The sequence below is a fragment of the Orbicella faveolata genome, unplaced genomic scaffold (assembly GCF_042242905.1).
Source record: "Orbicella faveolata isolate gen_17 unplaced genomic scaffold, um_ofav_v1 contig_24, whole genome shotgun sequence".
Classification (NCBI taxonomy): Eukaryota; Metazoa; Cnidaria; class Anthozoa; order Scleractinia; family Merulinidae; genus Orbicella; species Orbicella faveolata.
In genome coordinates this window covers 20,902,045-20,920,249 of record NW_028301552.1, presented here as the reverse complement: position 1 = coordinate 20,920,249, position 18,205 = coordinate 20,902,045, and the positions used below count along the sequence as shown (strand labels likewise).

The following is an 18,205-nucleotide window of genomic DNA, read 5'->3' as shown; positions in this document are numbered from 1 at the left end:
TGCTCTTTCAGTAGTTAGTATTCATAGCTGTTCATCCCATGCTCAGGCATTTGTTGTTAACTTTGATAGTTATAACGAAAAAACTCTTACCTGCAATAAGGGCCATTGCCATTTATATCAAAGGAATTAAAATCTATCCATATAGCTTTGACAGCGCTCCCGCCAAGTTGCGGCTTAATTGTCCAGCGGCAATAATGCAATCCGTGAAAGGAACACGGGTAATTAGGGCTGTACAGTGTACCGTTTCTCGCAGTCAACGTACGTTGCGGTTCGCAAGCTGAAAAAAAATATCAACGTTACTTTTGCGCAAAAACGAATCTTAATGCGAAACCATTCATATAAAAACTTGCTCCGCCTAGAGGTTTATTTTCATGTAAATCAAACTTATTTTCATATGAAAGGTTTTGCACGCGGACCCGTTTTGAAACAAAGGCACAAGGTATTAAACTCGGAAGAGGCCTATTAGTTCGAGCCTTAAAAAAATTTCATTATTCACTTCCTCTCCTGAGGACAATTGTAGTTTACGGTATCAGTATCCCCCAAACGACCAACCTGTTTTTACACAGAGCTTTACGGTCGGATTGAGTATCAAGGTTTTCGAATGCATGCGCACGATGAGAGGGAAAGGGCAAAACGAAAACTGATACTTATACTTAGATAACTGTGCCTCGCACTTGGTTTCCCATTTTTTGGGCTGGCGCTCTAAAGGGAATTCATGCGTTCAAGCATAAAACTTTCTTTTCTGACGTCCGGTGCAGTTAAACTAAGCGGATCACGATGTCTACGAATAGCCACGTACTTGTGAAAACGACTTCCCAGTGATATGGTCCAACTCCTTTAGAGGTAAACCCAGCGACCCCTACGTTGTACTTTGTTCCTGGCAGGAGCCCAGTTAAAATGTAACTTCTGGTCGATGCACTGACGTTGACCTGATCGGATACTTTTGGGATTGCATAGCAAGAAGTTTCGTACAAAATATTATAGCCAAGAAGTTTCCCATTGTGATATTCTTGGGAAATTGGATGTATTGAGATGTTGATGCTGTCGACTCCAAGATATTTGTTGTTAACAGACAGGTAAGGACGTCTACTGGGTACTACGATGAAGAGAGAGAGAAAGAAAACACAACAACGTATATAAAATAAAAAAAATCATCTTTTAACGGAAGTGGTAGCGAAAAGGGCATTTTAATATTTTTGGCCGCTTTTCGAAAACAAAATTTAATGCTAATTAACAATTAGATTATGAGATCGAGATTTCTACGGGGCTATAGTTGATGAGGCCGAAGGCCGAAAAAACTATCACCTCATAGAGCGAATAATCTAATTGTTTTAGTAGAATTCTTACTAAAGTTTACATCAAATAACGGTTTCCAATTATTTCTCCACGTATTATTAAATTTTGCGCCTTAAAAATATCGCTCGGATTGAATTGTCATTTAAAATTGAAGTTTTGTACATGCGCGCATCATTTTTTTTTTCAATAATTTCAACCCTTTTTAAAGTCAAGAAACCGTAAGTGTCCTTCGTTTAGTCTTCTCAGGAACTTAATTATCCATCCGCATGAAAACTTTGAAGAAACGAAAAAAACCTCGCCGTTGCCTAGACGACCTCCAGCCACTGCACACTAATGGCTGATAGTCTGCAATGGCTCAGCCAATCAGATTACAGCATTTGGACTGGTATACTAGTAGAATTCTACTAATTAAAATTAGTAGAATTCTACTAGTGTACTAATGCAAATGCTGCAATCTGATTGGCTGAACTAATCGTATACTATCAGCCATTAGAGTGCAGTGGCTGTCGGTCGTCCACAAAATGCGACATTTTTATCGTTTTTCCGAAGTTTTTGAAGAAAGTGTAGACGTAAATGGATAATTAAGTTCCTGATTCTCGAGCTCATAACCTAATTGTTAATTAGCATTATAACCTGGTACGGGTGAAAAATGCTATTGCGTGTGCGAGTCTGGATTCCTTGCAACTAGCTCATAACGACCTAAAGAATTGACTTGTCTGCAAATCATCATCTGTATTCAGATTCATTATCCCTCAGGTTGGGTAATTATAGAATACTGACAAATAGCATAATTGAGGTGGGAGACGTTTGACAAAAGTTTCATTGTCCGGACAATAATTGTTTTTTGCTTCCTCTTGGTGAATGTTTAACCTGAATTAGCGATACATGGCTAGGGCATTCCAATGATGGTTGGAACAAATTAGCATTTACTGGCACCCAACAAGCGAATTAACTCGATCTCCCATGTGGTTTTTGGATTCGTCAGCTCACAAGGAGAAGAAGTCAGTTGTACTTTATCTTCCCTTTGCCTGCACCTTTCACCCTTATCCTGGTCACAGGCTTTTGCTTATGAGATAGTAGACTTTTTGCCCTCTTCTCTGCTGGGTAGGGATTTCTGTAATTTAGAATGGATGAAAATCGTTTTTAAGCGGCTGTGTGGCTAGCCGCCTAGTCAAAGTTTATGCAATCAGAAGCTTGTTTGTATTTAGTCGATCACCTTTCCCAGCAAACAAAGCAGGCCTAAGCAATAGTGTTCATTGTTGTGATACTGCTCTTGCAGAGAGACAGCATGGACGTCCTTTTGAATGACTGAACACAACAATTCATCGGGTACATTTGTTTGCACCACGTGTTTCATCTTTAAGCAATAGAGCACTTTTCTCGTGTTTATATAGCCTCATCTAAACACCAGGAACGTTGGGAGAATTGGAGACAGTTATGTAAACCCTCGACTACGTCTCGGGTTTGCATAACTTTCAAGACTTCTCCGAGGACCCCCCACCCCTCCCCCCCCCCCCCACCCCCGTGTTTAGATGACATTATCTAAACACGAAAAAATTCCTCTATTGCTTTTATAAAATAATTCTTAAAAGTACGCGCGAATTTAAAACGTCACAACTATTTTTACATACTCTAATGTAAACACACTTATCGACAAATGAGAGCGCGCGTAACAGCTCAGTTGTTTTATAAAGCTCTACTTTAAACACTCACCACCTTCCTCGGTAAAAATCAATACTTCTGAACTTCGGTGTGGTTGTCCTAGTACATCCACGACAGCAGCGAAGAGGCGATACTCAGTGCTACCTTCAAGTCTGCCTGTCGTTGTGGACGTGACGTTTGGAAAAACAATGTCCCCTGCTATCTCTTTACCATCAGTAGTTTCTACTATTGCAACATAAGCCCGGACCCGGTTTCCAAGAACATCGGTTAGATTTGGCCATTGAAAGGTAATACTCGATTGTGAAACATGTAGGACGGTGACGTTCCATCCATCTACCTGTGGTGCTGCAAATATTGTTGAAAAGTCATTTTAACGAATTAAAATTTTAACATCTATATAGCTGGTCAAGTGCAGCGGAACAGATTGTTTGAAGCAAAGTAATAAACAACAATAGTAATAGTTTTGGTAGCCGCTGCTAAAACTTTGCACGGATTTAAAGATCTTGGATGCTCGGTGAGCTCTTTGTCATTTCGATCAATAACCTTGATCTACCCGGTTTCTCTCTCTATCTACATCGCTATGTGACTCGCTATTATCTTAACTGTCCGACATTTGCAAATACCTCCTTGAAAAAATTGATTCGATTGCTTCAACAGAAAATGTCTTTTTTGAAAACGTTTCACTAATTTATGAAAGTTGTCAACAACGTTACTAATTAAACACAAGCAGCTTGACCAAATAAAATCACATTCCGCTTGTAAAACTATGTACGTGCATAGATTTATTACTAAGGCAAATGGACACAGGTAGTTAAAAAGAAAATTATAAATGTTATGGTCTTGGACGTTTGAGTTGATGATCATCCGAGAATAGCAAAGTCAAACAATGGATCTTTTCGGCGATTCGGCAGCCATTTTGAATTCTGTTACTTCAAATGGCTATAATGGGACGCCCAGGGGGCAAATTAGTATGTATTTTTTCACCTAAGCATGCTATAATAGCTATTTGAAGCAATAGATTCAAAATGGCCGCGTATCGCTGAAAAAGTCCATTCATAAGCAGTCCTGGAGACATATATAATAGCATCTACGGTAGTAATTTGGAATTCCTTACCTTTGTCAATACTGCCGTTAAGAATGGCATATCGGGCAGTAAAGGTATTATACTTGTTCCTCGCTCTAACTTCGACAGAAACATTCAGGGTTGAAGTACTGAGAAACGCCCCTTTATCTGGGCCACAGTATCTGTCCAAAAGCCTCTTACCATAGCCATCCTTAACGTATATACGATAACTGAAAACAGGGTACAATTAACTGAAATGGACATTGAAGAAATTTCACCTGATTACGTTAAAGTATTTCGCCTATTTAATAGCATTTTAAGTTCGAAGAATATGCGAGTAGGGCTTGTATTGAGTTCATCTCAATCTTCTTCAATTGACATTTAGTTGGTAGATCTGTTGCAATTGTACCTCTGGCTTTCTGGCTCAGCTGTTTCCAGGGAGGTGTTAAGATGTGTCCATCTGCACAAGGCTGTCAACATTAATTAGACTCTACCACAAATGTCAACAAATTTGCCTACACCAAATTCTGAATTTCATAAAAACGCACCTGCAAACCAGTAAACTCGACCATTTGCTGACTGAAAAATGTCCATTGCATACGAAATTGGACCCCTTCTGCATCCTCTCGATTAAACAGTATAACTTAATCGATGTTTTCCTTACTTCAGTAGAAGACAGGTCTGCCAGTTTTGACTCTCCTTGGCATAAAATAGTGGCCTGCTCCGAATGCTTTTGAAGTTTGTAAGGATAAATAAGATAACCGTTTTTACTTGTAACATGGAATTGATGATATAGATATTTTTGAAAAATAAGCACAATTTCGTCTAGTGCGAAAGGGGCCTAGTTGGGCTTTCAACAATTTGAAAATGATAATTTCACATCACAGTGATATATTTAGTCATTTTTGCAGTAACCGAGAAGTGCGACGAAGACTCAATACATGTACTAAGACCATAGTAACTCCTTCTCACGAGATAACCAACACGCTAAATAAAACAAAAAACCCCGAAGCAATGACTCTGTATCTTACCTACAATAATAAACGGGATCAATAGCAAGAATCACGTGATCACCATTTGGTTCATAGACGTCTCCAATGTTCCACTGACACTCGCTCTCAGTTATGCTGTCACCCCTTTGGAAGGAGAGTTCTTCCAGTGGTTCCTTCACAAGACCGCCACATGCTGAATAACAAAAAGTTAGTCTAAGTTGGTCATTTCAAGTGAACTTCCGTTTTTGCATTGATGGAACTAATTCCATTATGAACAAAAATAACATACTAGGGGGGCGCCATCATAAGCATAACTTCGAAAAGTCAAACTTGAAATAAGCGCATTGGAAGGGGGAGGAAGGTTACATGAATGTTGAAGCTATGATATAAAATGAGTGATGCAAGCACTAGGTTGTGATATCACACTGAAAGAGGTTTGGCAGACTTTATTAAAATTTCGCTGGTGTACCTTGGAAAAGTCGCTAAAAGCTATTTACCTTTCGCAGTCCCTAACCTGGGGTCTGTACGGTAATTTCATCAGCGCACGAGTGAATTAGGGATTGGGTTAGGTTAACTAAGTCATAATTTTAACACTGATTTCAACTAGAAATGAAACAAACTTGCCATATGGTTCCTTTAGCATTTCATTGTACTATATTAAAGATTCGATTCGGAAACATGGATCGTTTTGGAGAGGGAACACAGGTTATATTATCCCATAACTTCACATACCTGCCTTTACAAACGGCCCGCAAGCGATCCCTACATTTTGATAGTGACCACAGTAAGGATTGTAACCAGTCTTAGAGCAGTTGAGGAGTGACGTCTCGTTTCCTTGACAGTAGTATTCCTGGGTTAAAATGGACCCATTGCCCTGACCAAAAGCAGCTCCAGAATACACTTGGGAAAGTTTAGGAAGATCAAGCTGATTACACAATACTTGACCTTGTTGATAACTGAACCATGAGTGGCAGACGGTCCACCAAGAGCCATTGATGTAGATCTCCACCCTTCCTTGACTGGGAGCACCTCCGTCGACTAAACGGGCGTCGCCTAGAAAGAGGGTTAATAATCATGTCGGGTAGCACAACCCATGATCATCGGTCGTTTAAAAGTCGGTTGTATGTATAGTCTCAGCCACGGAACGCGCCATACGATTATTAACAATTGTCAGTTGATTGTTGATGTTATAGTTTAAACCGTCCGTTTTTTTGTTTGTTTGTTTTTGTTTTTATCTTGGTGTTGTTGTTGTTGTTGTTTTTCATATCCGTTCTCGCCTGTTCGTCTGTTCTTCGTTCTTCTATGATGGCATTTGATTCTATTTGTTTGACATAACAAACGCAAAATCTGAAAATATGAAATTATCCATGCCAACTTCTCTGAAATTCAGTTTGCGTGAATATAAAACTAAATTGTAATAAGCTTATAAATTAATTTATCAATACTGTTTCAGGGCCACTTATGTTTGATTTTTAACTGATCGTAAGTACAAGTTGATTTGTAGGGGAAAAAAAAAATTAGACAAAAGCGTATTGTGATGCACTTCTTTTGTTTAGAAAACTGTGTCCGAACAGACCACCTTTTGTTTAATTACTTGTCAAGATAGTTATTGCGGGGTTTGTGGAAAGCAACCAATCAATCAACCACAAAATCAATGACATAGAACAATTGCAGGAACTCGGCGAGAAGCGAACTACTCCTGGCTAGCTGATCGAAGCCAAACCAAAAATCCGTGAAGCCCCCAGCGTGATCAATCAAATAAAATCGAATCGAAATTGTTCCAACAAAATCGATCAAATTTCACCATGAATCACATGTGGTCATTTAGTGTTAAAATATATATATTCTTTGGGCTTCCAAACTGTTTAGTCAAAGACTGTGTGACAACGTTCGACTGTGTGACGACGTTTCCGACGTAATCTTACAATCGGGCGTTACCTTAAGTAAATTTGTACTATAGATAAAAACGCGTCCATTATCGACAGTTCTGACTTAGTTTAAAGAATTGGAAGGCTGTTTGCAGCTTAATTCTGAGGGAAGTGCTACGCGTTCATAGCAGATAAGATATAAACCACAAATATTTGAACAAAAATCCAAATATATATTCTTCTAGTTTAAGTCTATGGTACCATAATTCGGGTCCGCATTCACTGAGACCACTGCCCCTGAAAAATAAAGAAAACATAATGTTTAATGTATAAAACGAGCACTGCTTGAGTTCAGTAATTAATATACATGGCAGAGCAGTATAATGCGAGTTTGATCAGACCTAAATTGTTCACAGTTGGCTCACTCTCGGAGTCCCAGTCAAAAAGAGTCAAAACTGGTAGAAATTACATCGAATGTTTTACAATTTCAGTATAAATTCAATATAAACAGCCATATGGCTGTTCAGGAAATTTGCATTCCCATATGGAGTTTTGGTTCGGTATTGTGGTCATAAAAATGCAACTCCAACCGTGATACGATCTTCACCAGTTGGATCGAACTGAATTCGGAAAATATCAAACATCTGTGATGTTCTAAACAGCAATACAAACTCCTGATCCCATAACGTCAATGAAAAGATTGTTAAAATGAATGGGGTTGAACAAACAGGGTTGTTAGACTCCCCTGCTTCTCGAACCCTGCAACACTCTTTTTTCCTATTTAGGGAAAGTTTGCATTGGGAGAACGACAAATACTGTGGACAGGCGAGTGTTTCCACAGCTTTTTCGAATTCTACCAAACTTTCACGAGTATGGCATTTCCGTTTTCAAATGTATTTGCTGTCTGGATGGAGTTCAAGTAATTTCGGAGCCAGCCCGCAGGCATTAATTAACAATTATTCACCGAAGTGGAGGTAAATATCCATCACTTTCACCGACACTGAGATGAATAATTGTTTTAGTATATACCACACAAGCTGAATAATTAGCGGACCAAAACGTTATTTTATGTGTGACAAGCGGTCGGAAATTTTAAAATCTCTCGCGCCGGCTGCTCGGAGCTGAATAGTACTTGCCAATTACCTCCGAGTTAACCAATCAGAGCGCGCGAAAAGCACTATTCACTTGTGTGGTATATACTAAAGCCTGATATGACGCACATAACTTCTAGCAGAAATGTTATTAGCATCGAAAATACGGCTGATGCTGTTTTCGTTGCTTTTGGTTAGTTTTGCCGTTTGGAGAAAGGGAGAATTTTATACGGTTTAGTATTGTATTTACAAATTTTCAAAACAAAATTATATTTTATATGTCATTCATAAAGCTGTACCATTTTTGCTCAAGATTAACACTAGCTGCACTCTGAATTCACTGACCCTTTGCCCAGCCTATTTCTTTTCCTACAGATTACTATGGAAGTCTATCTGGTTCGAGCTGTGGACTCATTTTGCCGGCAAAAAGCCGTTGTCCAAGAAAAAAAAGCGCGTTTTTGACTATGTTTGCAAATAAATAGGTCTTACTGTTATCGATGAAAGGCCGTTGGTTAGCATCGCGTGATTAAGACGCTGTTGGATATTTGGGCTAAACAACGAGTGTAGTGCGACGAAACTGAAGTGACTCCGACTTGTATACTCAGCTAATCGAAGTTATATGGGTGGAAGAACCACAAACCTTTAACTTATAAATTAAAGAAAACATCGACAAAGCCGAACGTTTTTGTTTGAACAATCCGCGGGGTTGCTGGTGAATGCTTTCTTCTGTAATCACATGCACAGTTCATCAAGAACCTAGTACATGAACGCGCATGTTAACAACACTGGTGGATTTGGCAGGCCAAGATCAGTTGAGTTACAGAGAAATGTATAGACATATATCTCGATATGAATCTTAGAGGTTTTTATGTCCGTCTTTTCACGATATTCCATACGGGTTCCACAAAAGCGTGCACCTGCATGCTGATATTAAAAGATTGTTGTTTCTTAATTTCTTTGAGATAACTTGACTTGAGAAAATTTTCAATTTTACAGCAGTTTACTAATAGTATCAAGATATTTTTCTCCACTTACCTTGATAAAACCAACAAAGCACAACGCAATCACCCTCAAAACGCTTAAGATTTGCCATCACAGCGCATAGTAACAGCAATTTTTTGCATTTTGTATGCACCTCGCCGGTTAAATGATAATGCACTTTATAATTTATGCTTGATTTTTTTTGCGTCACAAAATTGAATAAATGTAATGCTTTCAAAAACGGAAACATGCGTTAATTTTCCTGCTCAAAAACGGAAACAGTCTTGAATAATTGCACAAGTCCCAGTTGCTTGCTAAAGGGCGAGCACAAACATGACTTGGATCCGAGATATTGGTAATGTTTTCTCGTGGCGTTGGGGTGTAGTTTTGGCCGGTTGTTATCTAAATAATTTTAGGGACAGCTAGACTTGGTGTCGTACACGCTCACTGCAAGCAATCATTGGCAGCTAGTCAAGCCAGATAAGGTCAAATTGTGTACGTTGCTCAGGGTACCTCGGGCATGCATTTCCCGCTTTGTGGGCAGATTTGTCCCGGTAGGCTCTCACGACAAACCTTCAGCACGCCGGGACGAGGTGAGCCTCGCAAGCAACTTGTGCATGCTTAAACTTAATTCCAGACATTAACTGTCTCTGAAAAGCCACCTACCTACGCTATTACTGACAAATTCTCGCTCGATTAATATTGCTTCTTTCACCAGAGTCTCTTTTAAAGTGAAAAAGTTCACCTACGTGAGTGCATTTCGTGATATATGGGCACGAGTGATGTTTTTCAAGTTCTCAAAATTGCACGAGCCGCAGGCGAGTGCAATTTGGGAACTTGAAAACATCACGAGTGACCATATATCAACAACTGCACGAACGTTATACGATTTTTTATTTATAATATGCTCAACAAAATTATATATAAAAAAAAAAAAAAAAAAATCAAGAAAACGCGACCGTCACTCTCGCATGGACACGCATTTCTGTAATGGCTTCCAAACTGCTCACATGTTTTATTTCAACCAATCAATTACAACCTTGTGACAGGTAAACCAAGCGTGAATTTTTTTTAGGAAAACCTTATGAACTTTCTGATCACGTTTTTAAATCAAGAGCATGAAAAATCAGTTAAGCAATGATAAGTTTGTAATTGTTCCATAATAGTTAGCTCGAACAGACAGTTAATGCTGATCTGAGCTTCTGGGTGAACCGCACTGTCCTTGAATGACGTTAAACGTGACTTGACAGTTGTGGAAATTGTTTACGGTGAAAGCATGATGGCTGCTTGCTTGCTGGATCTGTTCCGTACTGGTTGGAAAAGACCAACTAGAAATTCAAAGGAACTGTTTGATGTTGTAGTCTGTGGAGTTCCACTGATAATGTGTGATAGCTCCCGATGCTCCCTTTCACTTCCTTCATCGTAGTCGTTCAGCGACTTTTCATTTGCGTGGCCGGTCACCTGAATAATAGACTGCCTCTCCATTTGCTGCCCTCAGTTTCTTTACCACCGTCTTCCTTGCACTGTGATTACTTAGCCTCTTGCTAGATGTTTCCAAAGGCGTATTCTTGATGATATTCTTCATCATGTGGTCGGTGCTGTTAACGCCAAGCCGCTGCTTCTTGTACCAAACTTCTGTTTTGGGTTTGTCGATCACGGCAAGGCAAAACGGATCTTTGTCTCTTAACTCTAGTGGACGTCGACTTAGGTACTGCTTGAAAAATTGAACTGGACATCTTGGACCACCAGTGGCGAACATTTTGGGCAAAACTGTGCGACGTTTTGCATTAAGTCCTCCCTGTCTTGTCTTCGTTGGATGTTCTCTAAATGTAATGTACTCCGTGCTACAGTCGTCTTCACAAAATGCGAAGTCTTCGACTTTCCATTGAGTGGTGCTCCTGACGTCCCCTCAGTCCAAAATGCTGAGTTAAAACCCACCACATCGTCTGAGAAAGAACTCTTGGACAGGAATCGCCGAGATTTTTTGCCGTCCAAAGTATTTCTTCTTCCTCGGCTGTCAGTGCACTTGCCGCGTTCGGCCTCTTCCCTTTTCCTTGCTGGCGAAGAAGTTTTACTTTTCCTTCGAGCACTAACTTGGACTGATAAAACTCACGGTCTCGTTTAATTGAGTACTTGTAGTCATGTTCTTTCAGATGACGGTCAAGGGCTGCTAGAATGGACTTCAAACACTCCGGTTCGTACTCTAATCCATCTTTGGTACGTACTTCAGCGTAAAACACTTGTAACTTTTTATCGAAATCTTCGTGCTCGTACTCCTCCAGTTTAGGATTGAATTTTCTTTCATTTGCCCATTTTCCCCAGACATTCAACCATGTTTGTGTTGATTTAGTAGTGTTTTGGTTTTTTGCATTTAGTTTCAGTTGGTCAACAACTATTTCGTCGGACGAAGCAAACCGGCTTTCAGCCATTTTGCTTTTTGTTTTTAAATTTCGCACTTCCCCTATAGTTTCCATAGCAACTTCCATATTGCACTCTATAACCTCCATTTGCACTTTATAATCTATTTATGCACTCATTATTGACCAATCAAACACTTAAAATTTTGTTGAGCATATTATAAAAGCCGTTAGTACTAGAGGTTGGTCACTTTCGAAGAAAAGGGCACTTGAACGTTAAGGGAAGTCAGTTTTGTGAAATTCCGAGTCTTATTTCACTCAGCATAACTCGAAAAAAAAAAAGAAAGAAAGAAAATGCATGATTTCAAGTGATCAAAGGTCGTCCTTGCAGTTCGGCTTGTAAAATTACGTTGCACTAGACTGATTTTTCCTGTAATTAACCAAAAAATGACAATTATTCGGAATTGAACACGAACTGAGTTAATTTTATGTTGAGTCGGTCGACAGTTAACATCAGTAGACAAACTGGTTATGCTGTGTGTCTTCTTTGGCTATTTAGACATCGTTCAGCTAACTCACATATATATGAAATTAAAAGTTGTCTTGTCCTCTTTATATATTTCCTTTTTTCTACAAAAATAAAAATATTATGCCTTCCAGCATTTAGTATAAAAACGGAAATCTTGTCTTTCTTGCCTTTTTAAAGCCAATTAACAGATTGCAAGGCAAATAATTAAGTCTCTTCTTGGATTTTACTCCCATCCTGCCGTATGAATTCCTTAACATTGTCTGCTGCTCAGTAAGAACTGTTAACACATCCGAGTGATTTCCTTTTACGTCAGTGAAGAGGTCAATTATTTGCGTTAGTGAAGAAACCGATTTGAATACTACAAAAGCAGATTCGGTGTCCGACCATATACAAGAGAGTACTTATATCTGTCAAGCAGCAACGGATAGGTGGTATGATAATTTTCACGCCACATCATGCCACATCAGCTAGGTCATCCCTTTTAAGGAAGCTTTGACTAAACAAGTTTTAAACTTACAACTTGTTAATTGGCCAATATTGCACAGTTATAATTATTGATTTACGGGTGAGTTGTCAAGTTGCATAATCCCAGATGAAGTGGGTCAGAGCACGCAAAAGAATTGGGTTTCGCAAAACTTTCTGACGCTTAATACAAATGCCGAATCAGGTTGTCTTTTTATCGAGCTATGGACGAACTTGCAAACTCGAATTTTAGTTAGCTCTTGATACATGTAGATTATAATTCTATATCAAGCCGCAGAGTAAACAAACTAACTTATACGTGATGAGTATTCCATGCATTTTTGGTCAAGTGCTTCCTTAATAGTAGCGGTTAACTCCAGCGCTGGGATTGCCATGTTTTCGAATTTTCCCTTGGCGTCAACAAATAAACATCATTCTCTGATGACGGCCTCCTGAAGGTCAATTCACATTCCATTTGGGATAAAATAACTTGAGAAAAACATTTGTAATTTATTTATTTTGTTCACGTCCAAAACGTAGGCAAATTACTTGTTCTCCTATGGAATGTCAACGCCGGGTCGTATTGGTTTGTTTGTGGAGAGAACTGCGAAGTAATTCCGTCAAACTTTGTTCATCAAAGCTAGCGGATTAATCGAAGTGTGTCACGATACTTTTTTAATGTTCTTAGGAAATACAAACGTTTTAAGATTATACCGAGTTTATCACACTTCTAAAGCTCTTTGATGTTTATTACTGAATAATGAATTACCTCTAAGTCGCATAGCTATGTTGCTTTGGTGTTAGTTATATCTTAAGTTTCCCAAGAGGGAAGCTTAGTTACAGCGGCGCAATCTTTCGGAACAGCTCACCCTGTATCATCATTTTCAAACACACGGCATTCATGGAAATCAGATTTATAAGTAGAATACTGTTGTACGTTAATATAATATTAGGATTAGGATTTTAGGCTTAGGATCTTAGACATTTTATTGGAATTTATCGTACCTGATGAGTTTTTTTACCGTGTATAAATAATGATTAAAGATTAAGGATTAAAGAGGACCGTATCGATTTCACTTTGAGCTGTATCATTTGAAATTAAATTGTAGCACAACACAATAAGCCGGAAAAATCACAAAAATTACTCACAATTATGCGTCTACTTGTAAAACTGATTTGTTTTGAAGTTGACAAGGTGGTTTTTAGTGGGCCTCAATTCTACTGTCCGTTTGTTTTGAAATAGTTTTGAATTCTGCACCAGCTTGCGACTACTATCAAGAGAATTTTGTTTAGCTTACCTTCGTAAAACCAGCAAATTAGGAGGTAAACACCTAAAGATGAAAGCTTAGCCATGATATATAAGCAATGTTTGCACAGTCTGCTTGTTTTGAATGCTTTATTTTCTTCCGGTTTGACATCCTCCTACGTAATCAGATGGAATAATTTGCTCAAACTTCGCTCAAACCGGGTCTGAGACCGAAAAATAGTTTATTTGAATAATTATTTCACCCGCAACTATACGTGCCCACGGACATACAAGAAGACAAGCGACATCCAGCGTTTCTATGGTAAATAACAGATTATGAATTTAGAAGCAATGGAATTCGAACGGTTTTTCTTTTTCACTTTTATTCGCTTCATTAAGACATCGATATATTTGCACGTGCATGTCTGCCGCGAGAGAATTTTTGTTGTGAAAACGGACCAACGGTTCCGCACTGTAACGTGGCTTAGAAACTTGAACTTGAACTACTAATTGCGTCAGTGCTAGGCTTGTAATGACTGATGGAAAGTGCTTTTTATGTTTTGTTTTGTTTTTGTTTTTGTTTTTTTCTTGTTTTTTTTTTGTGGTGTCAGCAAATAAAGATTGTATCGAAGGTTTATGATATATATTCGACAGCGACAGTCTTCTGAAGATCAATACACGAGAAGCTAAACACGATATCTTCACAAGCAAGGTGTTTGTTTGTTGGTTTGTTTTTCAACGGATAATCAACCTTTTTAATTGCGGACAGAATTTCCAAAGGTTCGATATGTGAAAACACTGATCAACACCAAGAGATTGTGATATATTCTCTTGTCAACACTCGGCCGCATATGAAATCGTTTTGGTTGAAGAAACAGAAACATAGAAACAGAAGTTTTACGAAAAACCCCAAACCATTGCGTTGCATTTGACACATTTTCCTTACAGTCAGTATATAAAACTAAATAACCACGTTTAATTTGGGTATACGCTGATCGCAGCAGGCTGGTTTAAAAGCCCAAGTTGACTTCAAAACAATGCTGGACATAATTTAGCGACCTCTCAAGTCTCCCTAAAAATACCAACAAATAAAGGCCCAGGTCAAACGTAAAGTATCTGCGTGCCATGGGCATAAATAAGGCAAGTGCAATTTTCACTTACTAAGCAGAATTGATGATCAATAGGATGACGTATCAGAAGGAGATATTGGAGTTTGCGGTATTTATTTTTTCTACGGCATTTCAATCGATCAGTTTAATCTTGACTTGATTATATTGTTGACTATTGTTATATTCTCCACACTTGCAGGAAACGGTTTTTGTATGGTTTTCGTTGAAGACACACAATATAAAGACTTCTTTTCCTTTGCGTTTTTGCGACTCTTTTCGAGTTTCTGGTCGTATCGCAAACGATTTGTGACAGATTCATTCCATTAAAATTGGTTGAAACATTGTGACATCGTTTTCGCGACTCGTTCGTACGTTTGGCTTGTTTAAATTCTTTTATTCCTTTCCACAACAAAACTGCCAGCTAGCTATCGAAACTAGCTAAGATATTGCGGTATTTGAAGTTTCCGGTATTGTCGTATGGCACATTTTTCCCTCTCTTGGAGTGTCCAACACTCTTACTTTCACCTCTCGTTTTAGTTAACTACGTACTCTAAGATATTGTGGATAGTGGTATTTGCCGAATTGTTCCTGCTGTTGCGGCTTTCAACACTCTCTATTTCCCTCTTCTTTCAGCTACCATAAGACTCCTTTTTGGGCATTTCTGTTTCATGCAAGGCGAGCAGCCTTCTAAATGGGCCCAGGGGCCTCTACTTTCGCTAACCTTTTGTAATAATTACGCCTATGAAGTCGCTACGGCCCTCTGTACTACCTGAGTATGAAGGGGACTATGGCAACAAAATCGTCTACGAAGAAGGCTCGATATGAAATTTCCGCGTTTGCCTTTCTTCGGCGTTTTGATGCTTGCCGATTTTTATTACTTTCTGGTTTTTTTCCGCTGCTGCTGAGTTGGCATTTCCAATGTCCTCTTCGTTTCAACTACTATAACGTTCTTTTCTACAAATCTTCTCGCTTACGATCGACGTGCTCCATTCAAAAAATTTAGGAAAATGCAGTTAAAACCCGCGTTTAAGAACCTAGTGGTTTAAATACCTGCTGGCAGAACTTTGCTATTTTCCACCCAAAATTGAACCCCAGTTAGGCAAGCAAGATGAAGTAGGTTCTTGTGCGTAGGTTACAGTTAAATTATGATGAACATTTTCACTACGGAGTGTGACTTTGTGATGGCAAATTTATATTACAATAAAATAAATAATATAGCTGTAAATAAATATTGTATATTCAAGGACCAACCCTAAGTTTATTTATTTTTCTGGTTTCAACAACTATATCTCCTTCATAGAAATTAAGAACCTACTTAGCCTAAATTGCCAAAATACAAGAACCTATTTCTCCAGACTTCAAAACATATAGGTTCTTAAAGACAGGTTTTAACTGTAATATCTGGCGCTTCCGGCAAAAATATGCCCAGAAGAAACGATAACCAATATAACAGGACGTCATAATCAAGAGAAGCAATATCATAAGCCGTTAGCAATTGAATCTTCCGCTATCCCAAGCATTTCAGTGAAAATGCTGACTGTTATCATGATCATAATAATAAGAAAAAAGGCTCCTAATATTAACGAGACAAAGGCAGAATTTACATATCTTTAAACTCTCCAGAAGGTTCTCCGTAGAGGCAATATAGGAACGCGTGAGCTCTTTGAGCTGTAGCAGTCATTTGGTTTGTTTGTGACTTTCGCTAGTTCTTTAGCTGATGCAATGATCAAACAGCCGTTACTATCAATTTAGTGACATGCAACTGCAATTCGATTAACTCTCGAATGTACACTCGGATCTAGGTGGACTTGTGCCGAGAACAAGCAGGCGAAGAACGGGAGAAAGAAGGTACCTTGAAATCTTACCAGTTCTGTGTGAGCTCAGTTCTTTTCTGAATTCCAGTTTTCTCAGGCCTTCGATATCCAGATTTTGCTGATGGATTCCCGTGCCCTCCCGAAAGTGAAGAGTGTTACGCGAAGCGAATTGAAAGTTAATAGATAGGAGTGGTTATGAAGCCCGACAAAGTTCTTTTAATTTTCATGTTCTTGCTCGCCTTGACCTTACAAAAAATACAATAGGTGTGTTATTCTGCCCGAGAAAAAGAAACGCGACGAAAGAAACAAAAGAAACAAAAGAAACGCGTCAGTTACTTAATTCATGCATAAGCTTAGACCAAAAACTTGTAATTGAAGGCAATTTGGTGAAACAGCAATTTTCCAGAAAAAAAAAAAAATAACAATAATAACAATAACAACAATAATAATAATAATAATAATAATAATAATAATAATAACAGGACACGAATAAAACCAGTTCAGTTTTTTCTAATCATATCATGCAATCGGTGTCAGCTAATCGAACTGATGATCCGAACCTACTATGCGCATGCCCATGACATGTTATTTTTGTTAGCAACAATCATCACTCAGATTGCAAGAGGAAAGACTAACACTCGATACGCCTTAACATGCTCCGAAGACATTATTAGATCCACGCATGTTTTATTGAAAATAAGATACGATTTCAAGAACCGGCATCTACAAGGAGAAAGGATACGACTTTTATATTCAGTTTCGTTTCCACTGTTGCGCCCGTCTTGCAGAGTTCTCTTTTTTTTTTTTTTACAAAATTACCTATGGCTGAAAACAACTAGCATCAAGGAAATATTGCTTCACTTACCTTGATAAAGCCAAAGGATTGCGACGCAGATAGCTAAAGTCCTGAGAATGAGCTCCGTCATCGTAGTACTAAGAACACTGAGTAACATGTGCACAGTCTGCATCTTACGTAATCCCGCGCTCAATTTATTCCCCTTTCACGTCACGTTCAATAAATTATAAATAAATCGCTTTCAGACAGCTACCTGTTAATTTTAAAGAAAATTAGCCAATCACATTGCGTTATTGAGGATTCGATATTGACTAAGTATTGGTCCGGGTAAAATCTCTTACTACTAATTTTTGTGTAAGTCGGGTTATAAAACTCTTATTGATCAAACTCACCCTAGTTTGTACTAGTTCATGGCTAAACGCTGATATTCTCCCACTTATGGGCGCTTTCATAAAGACGTTGAAATTGTGGTCCTGAGCATATGGGAAAACGCTATTTTGGCTCGCTCAACTGGAAAATTCTCGGAAAAAGTGTTATTTCTCCGAACTGTCTTCTAAGAGGTTCCGGTCTTGTTTTCCAGAGGTTCGTCCAAATGGAAAATTCCCGGAAAAAACTGTTACTTCTCCGAACTGTCTTTTAAGAGGTACCGATTTTTTTTTTTAGGGAATCTTCCCGCAGGGAAGACTGGAAAGGCTTTAGCTATTTACCTGTGAACAAAAAAATTTCTGATCATAATATTATTAGTTTGAATACTGAGATTTTAAAAGACGGTTTTAATGCTTGGAAGTAGATTTGTCTTGATATAACTTATAGTTTAATATAATGATATAGTCTATTTACTTTCACTAACACATCCATTTGTGAAAAATTAAAAGACTTTTTTAAGCCAACTCGTGATATTTAGAACGTAGATCATGTTTCACGTAAAACATATGACAA

General features: G+C 38.5%; 1 protein-coding gene and 1 pseudogene across 1 annotated transcript in view; both read right to left on the bottom strand.

Moving 5' to 3' along the window:
* The window catches only part of LOC110047186 (uncharacterized), a 69,323-nt gene extending 55,519 nt beyond the window's left edge, over nt 1-13,804 (bottom strand). Inside the window, exons 1-4 of the mRNA XM_089291325.1 lie at nt 13,600-13,804; nt 7,143-7,178; nt 5,746-6,066; nt 5,053-5,206 (exon numbers count right to left, since the gene is read on the bottom strand). Coding sequence (XP_089147451.1) covers nt 5,053-5,206; nt 5,746-6,066; nt 7,143-7,178; nt 13,600-13,654 — 566 coding nt within the window. The 5' untranslated portion in view covers nt 13,655-13,804. The remainder of the gene's footprint in view (nt 1-5,052; nt 5,207-5,745; nt 6,067-7,142; nt 7,179-13,599) is intronic.
* Nucleotides 10,056-12,300, bottom strand: LOC149110852 (uncharacterized protein KIAA1958-like; annotated as a pseudogene).
* Nucleotides 13,805-18,205: the final 4,401 nt, after the last annotated feature.